The sequence below is a fragment of the Micropterus dolomieu genome, linkage group LG03 (genome assembly GCF_021292245.1).
Source record: "Micropterus dolomieu isolate WLL.071019.BEF.003 ecotype Adirondacks linkage group LG03, ASM2129224v1, whole genome shotgun sequence".
In the NCBI taxonomy this organism is placed as follows: domain Eukaryota; kingdom Metazoa; phylum Chordata; class Actinopteri; order Centrarchiformes; family Centrarchidae; genus Micropterus; species Micropterus dolomieu.
In genome coordinates this window covers 26,635-34,177 of record NC_060152.1, presented here as the reverse complement: position 1 = coordinate 34,177, position 7,543 = coordinate 26,635, and the positions used below count along the sequence as shown (strand labels likewise).

The window sequence follows — 7,543 nt, the reverse complement described above, 5'->3', positions numbered from 1 at the left end:
ATGAAAAAAATGTTTTCTCTTACACTGACTCTTATATATATATATATATATATAGGCCTTCATTTCAGCCTCTGTATGAAACAAGCTGTAGATGCTCCTGTCTCTTTAAGGCTACCCCTCATAAAGCCCACTGTCTTCTGATTGGCCAAGACCTGAAGCATGTTACCAAGCTGTTGTTGTCGCACGGTGGTAACGGCAGACTGAGCGTTGCTGTGCTGTTGCTGTGGGGGCAAATGACGGTATTACGTAGAAAGGTAGAAAAAGCAGTTAAAAACAGAGCATTCAGAACAGGAGGAAATTTGAGGTTTTTGCTCACAGGGATTTCTTTTAAATACTTTAACCTCATTATTTGAAGCTTTGGCCAACATTGTAACATAGTAGGTAAGTCATAAAATCAGAAAAAGAATCTACAAAAAGCCTGAAAAGCCGCTGTTAGATTAAACTAATGGAGAGTTGTTGCTATGGAAACGATACGCTGTCTGGTCTTGTAGTTGCAGCGGTGTAAACTGGCAGGTTTTAGAACGTTGCAGACCAGTGTTCTGTCGATTTATGCTACCTATCAAGGTGTACTACTTTGCCGTTTTGTGTATGTGGTTGGGGTAGGGTTAGGGTTAGACGCTATCAACTTGCATTAAGGAAGCATTTTTTGAAAAGGAAGCATGAATCGTCAGAACACTGGCACATTGCAGGGAGTGGCAAGTTTCAAAATGTTTCGTTGCAAATCTTTAGTGTGAACTGGCACAAGGTTTGTTTCTGCCATCCACAGCATTACTGCTGCACTGGCACCAGAAGCTACTACTATGCACTACGCACTTTGAGTCCATGACAAATTTCTCTTAGGGGACAATAAAGTATATTCTATTCTACTGCTTCCTCTATTTTCCCAAACTACAGGGGCAGGCCGAGGGTCATAATTTTAGAATGTGCATGTGTAAATCGTGCGTCAAAAAAGGAATTTGCGTTAACTTGTTACTATCGTGTTAGCTTTGAAAGCCCTAAATAAAAGCCTTGGTTCTAACTGATTCGCCCAGGTGACTTTTTTGAATACAAAGATTCTTAAAAAGCTTAAATGAAAAGGTCTGAGGGCCCAATTTGTTAGCCCAATAAGGTCCATTATAATCACAGACAATGGGAGGAAATGATTGCAGCACATATTTCCTCTCCAACTGAGATAGTGGTAAAACCTTAGGTAGAAACAATTTCATTGGGTAAGGATGAAGTAGGATTATGTGATACTGATGTAATTGTTTTCCAAAATGTTGTTGGTTTCCTTTACTTTCAGATTTTTCACAGTGACACACTGCTGACGAAAATATTGCCAATTAGTGGATGATTTAGTTATTCACGCTTTGTGCCAGGGAGCATCCATTTCACATTTCAGCAACAAAACCAAGGATTGTTCCTGTTAAGGACTCAAAATTTTTTTAATTTAAGACCAGGCATGCATTAGGAATTGCCATGGCAAACCCAATATCACTGTAGAAGAAATCAAACAGAAATGCTTGTTCTGAAAAGTGTTTTAAATTCCTTTTGACAGTGAAGTGGTTTGGATCTCTGTAATTCTGTAGAAATACATTATCTAGTTTTACTGCAAATTTGGGTAACATTTCATTTAAACCAGGCACATCTGAAGTAGGTCAAAAAAAGGTCTTGAAGAGTTCATATAGAGAATTTACATTCACGAGCTTTGAGCAAAATCACAGTAAAGTATAACATTTCAAGGAAATGCGTCTTTCCTCTCCTGTTAAACAAAATACATATAATAACAATATTATTGATTTTTTTTAAAAATGTAGAGTCTCAAGTTACTCCTATTTATTTACTGCGTGTTTGCCAAAATAGAAAATAGAGTTTTGGAATAAGGGTATTAAAATGATCTCATCAAATTCAAAGGTTTTTTGTATTTGGTTTATGTCAATGTTAGACAAGATTTTTTAAACATTTTAATTATTCATGTGTCTCACAGAGTCAACATCATAGAGTATGGTCTAAAATTTAATTGAATTGAAAGTGTATGTAAACGTGTCTCTGCTGTTCCAAATGGCCAAAAAAACAAAACAGTTATTGTTGCTGTAAAGTTTGCAGACCAGAGACTTTGTCAGGATAATGAACCATAACAAGACCAAAAGTGTTTATTTTTAAAGTTACCTTTCTTATTCATATTTTATTTCTTCTATAATTTCCCCAAGTTAGTTGCAATAAAATGGGTATCATATCTGTTGGGCAACATATCTGCAGTCAGAATGTTTACATTAAATTAAAGGAAATATCCAGCTTTCACTCTAGTAAAAATAACATCGTCATTTCGTGTCATTTACACAAACTTCCTGCCTTATAGCAACTTCGTTAGTACTTTCCCACATCTGGTTCTTTGGAATAATATCAGTTGATTCTTCATTTGTAGGTTGCAACTTTCTGCTGAAATGTTTACTTGACACTGGGCAACCCTGTCAAAGTCTAAATATTTAGCAGTATGTTTAAATTCAAAAATCCAATGTACTAAGACTAGCAGATATTTTATCATGCTATTTTATCTTCACCGGCAGCCCTTTACCAGAGGACTGTAAACTGTCTGGTCTCTGCTGCCCACTAGTGGATCAAATGTAAAAATAAAAGCCCTAGAAGTAGTTTTTCAAAGAGAATGGCTAATTCAAAGTGTCTAGGTGTAAACAACAAAACTAAATCAGACACTTTATATGTCAGTCATTTATAGATGTTTTTTACATATGTCAATATAAAGATATGATCCCACCCTTTAACATTCACAAACCTGAGCCACTCCAAAAAATGTTATGTTAATTGATAGAGATGAAAGCAAATAAAATCCCAGTCTGTCCTGGTTTGACTAAACTGGGTTTACAGGTCTGAGAAGAACAACCCTGAGTAAGAGCTGACGGGGAACAATGTCAGGGCGCCATAAAAGCTGGAATAGCCTTCATAGGCTCAGCTGGGGGTTGTGATGCAGTACAAGGTTTGGATGTTGGATTGAGGAATGCTGATGTTGACAGCGGCAAAGTAAGGCAAATGAAGATGTGTCCGAGCTCCGTCAACTCTGACATGCGACAACGCTTGTATGATTTAAATAAATCCTGGAAAGAGGTACTGCAGAAGGAGGACTCCTCCTACCACCATGAGCCCACAGAAGAACAGCACCAGCCAAATAGGAAAGGATCCTGGAAGAAATGCAAAATAAAGGCACAAAATATAAGGTGAGAAAGTCTGAGGTTATTATGTTAGTATTTTCATTGGATGATGATGCAGGACTTACTTCGTTTGCTGACAGCATGGACTTGACAGCGGCTGTCCACAGCTACACTCAACATGGCGGTTTCATTAGTCCCTTTGATATTTTTGCCTTTCAGAGTGTCAGGCAGGAAGGCTAGGTCTGTTACAACAATGCCATGGGACTCCTGTACATAATACAGCTTCTACAAACACAAAGAGTAAGACCAAGTTATCATACAGCAGGCTGCTAGATTGATTTATGTACCTGTTAGTTTGAGATGTGTCCAGATGGCCTTTACCTGTAGGGAGAAAGCGATGTAGATTGCCACTGATCCTGTCACAGTTCCAAGGCCAAGAAATGTTCCAGAGTCACTGTCAAGGACAAGGTTTAAGTTAACATCACAATGCTGATTAACCTTTACAAACAAAATGAGGTTACCTCTAGTCATTAGTACCTCCAGCTTCTGTAAGTTTACTGACTGTGTTGCCCTTAAAGGCATAATGTTAAGAATGTTTTTATTTTGAAAGACATTTGATACGGGATATGCTCTAGGACAGGGGTTCTTAACCTTTCTGGCAGTCTGACCCCTTTCTGAAGTTGAAAATATTTCGCGACCCTAACATTCACATCTGTAGTCTGTCTAGTTATTTTTGCCAAGGTGACGAGCCCGGCCCGAAGTTAACTTCCGTTCTGTTTGTTTATTACTGGGTTTGTGTTTACTGGCTAATATGGTGAGTGATATCCAGTACAGTGTTTCCCATGCATTCATTTATTTGTGGCGCCTGAGCGGCAAACTTCCGGTCTCCCGCCTGAAGCCAATATGGAAGCATCTGAAACTGCAATTCATCAAGTGGCCACTTGAGGCTGGCTGCAGAAGGGAGTCCATCTCCACTAACCCCAATATTAAAATGCCCAACTTTACAGCAGAATCAAACATGTTTACAGCCTGGTTCAAAAAATGATTTTAGTGCAAATCGCTAATTTTAGTATTTTGTGTTTAATAAAAAAATGCTCTTGTCTGATGAGACAATACAAACGTTGTCTTATTGAATCGTATTCATCTTATATGAAAATCTTCAGCCAAAAGGCTATTTAGCCTACATTAAACAACAGAATAACAGAACATTGACACAACGGGATACACAGGGGGATTAAGCTATGTAACAAGCAACAAAAGCATTAAAGAAAAATAGTTAGCCTAAGTCTTTATATATTTCAATATAATGTATGATTTATATTGAAATGTTGTGTTTGTAAATGTAACATTTTTAATATAGGCTAAGATTAAGAGGTTCAAATATATAGGCTTTTTTTTTTTTTAAGAATACCAATCTTTTCATAAAAGAATATAATATTTATTTTTAATAAATATATAAAATCATGTTCTTAAAGAAATATTCGACAGGAACACAACCACAAAATGAATGACAAATTCTTTCAGTTTCGTTATTGTAAAAAACACACTTTGCCTCAACATCAATCCTGAATCTTAATACAATTGTTGTTTATTTGATACGCATATTATAGCAGTGAGTACAGCGGTAGCGTCAGATCCTATTTACACTGTGGGGAGAGGGTAGTTAGACAGAAAGTTGTCGCTGTATTTAAACCCTACGCGGGTTAGGGAGCTGGATTTGGCTGTGAGGGTGACTCCGTTCAGAGTTCACTCCGTCTTGGAGTGGAAATGGCGAGGGTCTAGTTTCGTAAAGGCCCCTAGCACTCAGTCCGCCATCTGTTAGCTAGTGATGGGCAAAGCGAGGCTTTGTGAAACATTGAAACGTTTGAAGCAATTGTGCTGGAATTGTGTCGAGGCTTCGAAACACTTCGACACCCGTTTCCACGGTGACACCTATTGGTCACTTTTGATATCGACACATCTTGGTAGGGGTTTCATTGAAACAATGAATGACCAGCATTTACAATTCTAAACGTCTTCTCAATACATGACCAACAGGATTTCAGAGAAATCACCATGCAACAAACAAACAAATGCTTTCAGATTGTCAGAGACAGCAGATGGGGATCGCAATAAAAATCTTTTTAATAAAACACATCTGTGTGTTGTTTCAGAAGTAATCACTCATTTAGCTGACGCTTCTCTCAAAAGCAAAACACAATTGCTGTGTCAGAGGGCGCACCTTGAGAGCAACTAGGGGTTAAGTGTCTTGTTCAGGGACACATGTATCACAGTGGGAATCGAACCCACATCTCTCACACTAAAGGCATTTGTCTTAACCACTACCCTATCTATTTTCACAATCGAAATACTTTATTGATCTACGAGGGGGAATTCTTTGTTGCAGATACTCGCAAGTCCTAAACAGAATAGAAATAAAGTTGAAGTTAGTGAATAGAGAATATAATAAAGCATACAAATCTAAGAATATAGTAATAAATGTGGAAATCTACAGTATTACACATTAGCTTATTAACAGATGTGTAATGATAATTAGCAGAAAAGATATAGGCCCTAGTGTAATAATAATTAATAATAGTGCTTGCAGTGAGGTATAATGGATTAAAAATCTGTAACTGAGTAAAGTTGTTTCAAGAATGATAAATGAAAAATGGAACAATGTCTCACATTTGTTATATGTCAAGAATTTTTATATTTTTATTAAATTTATTATTTATTTAGTCGGTTTTTTTTCATAATTGACATACCCAGCCTTGGAAAAATTGAAAAACGTCACATGGAACATTTGTTGCTGGCAAAAAGTATTTTGTGGCCTACAGGTGCGAATATACTACAGCAGGTCGCTCCAATAAATCAAATCATTGTGTGTCCTTGGAACAAATCTGTCAAATGAGTTAGAGGCTGATGTGCAGTTTGTTCCAAACACTGTGAATCAAGCGTAGAAGCAGCAAGTGTGCCACCTGTCGAAACAGGGGTGAAACGCACCGAAGCCTTCACTGTGGTCACGTGACATTGACGTTTTGAATCACGCTTTGAAGCAGTTTTTCGAAACTCGTCAAAGCGTCGACACGTCAGTATCGAGCGTCCCATCCCTACTGGTAACAAAACAGGCACAGGTTCCAGCCTCCACCGTACAGCACCGGGGGTTTATAAGCTACCTCTGCTAACGGAAAGTAGCATACAGCATTAGCTCCTTAGCATGAGCTAACTCGGTCACGTCGAGCTAAAATTAAAAATTAATTATTTAAAAATAAAATGTGATTTTCTGGATTTTTGTTTTAAAGTCCGTCTCTCACAGTTGAAGTGTACCTATGATAAAAATTATAGACCTCTACATGCTTTGTAAGTAGGAAAACCTGCAAAATCAGCAGTGTATCAAATACTTGTTCTCCCCACTGTGTGTGTGTGTGTGTGTATATATTCACATAAGAAAACCCATGCAGCTAACAAAATGGAGATGTTGGTGCTCTGTTTTGTTGCAGTATTCACCTATCTGTGTAAGATGATGTTGACAGCCACAGTAAACAGCAAGAAAAGCTTAACTGCGACTCAAGTCATCATTTTGCATACAGGAGTTTAGCTAGTTAGATAGCAACAGCGAAGACAACATACTGACAACACCACCCTCACTAGGCTCATCTCTGGTGGGGATTGTAGCATGGCTAAATTAGTTATGAATTTTAATAAATTTATGAGAATTAATACCCAATTATTAATTTTAATATTCATAAACTCAAATGATATTTCTCGTTTCGGGGCACCACCGGAGTTGTTATAATCCTAGAGTCTCCAGACCTCTAGGTAGGGGGGGGGGGGGGGGCAGTTTAGGATTTCCTGCCTTTCCGATAGGCTGTTTGTAATCTCTGGTTAATTTCCCTTTTGTCAGTTTAACAGTCAGGCACCGCGTTATCAGCTTCGTAGATCAAAAAGGTGCCAGTTTTATGATCAGGCTGCTCAGGCATAGCACTTAAAGAAAGCAACTTTACACCCCCCTTCCGTTGGGGTCTCTTCAGCAGTCTGTTGAAGTTGTTCTTTAACCCCCCTGCTCCGCTCTGGGAGAGGAAAAGAGGAATTTGGAGTAGCTCCAAATTTATTTAATATAAAATGCACAAATCCACACGGTTGTCCCACTACAGGATGATGGTAGATTGACCATCTCTGGTACAGGATTGCCATTTATGCCTGTGTTAACACTGTCTATCTAATATCTAATAATGTTCAGTGGTTGATATGTGAGGTGTGGTCCAGGAGCTGAGATGCCAAGCTTTTAAATATTAGTTAAGAAGTAGTCTCCCATCAGTATAGAAGTAATACTGAATTGCTTTAAGTGTTTCACTTGTGCTTTCCAACAACCTCTCAGATCTATAAATTATTGTAACATTTTATAGATTTTACTATAA

At 37.9% G+C, this 7,543-nt stretch overlaps 1 protein-coding gene across 1 annotated transcript in view; it reads right to left on the bottom strand.

The window, feature by feature from the left end:
• Positions 1-2,131: 2,131 nt before the first annotated feature.
• The window catches only part of preb (prolactin regulatory element binding), a 31,489-nt gene continuing 26,077 nt past the window's right edge, over positions 2,132-7,543 (bottom strand). The window contains exons 7-9 of the mRNA XM_046044642.1: positions 3,525-3,597; positions 3,269-3,428; positions 2,132-3,173 (exon numbers count right to left, since the gene is read on the bottom strand). Of these exons, the coding sequence (XP_045900598.1) occupies positions 3,079-3,173; positions 3,269-3,428; positions 3,525-3,597 (328 nt within the window). The 3' untranslated portion in view covers positions 2,132-3,078. The remainder of the gene's footprint in view (positions 3,174-3,268; positions 3,429-3,524; positions 3,598-7,543) is intronic.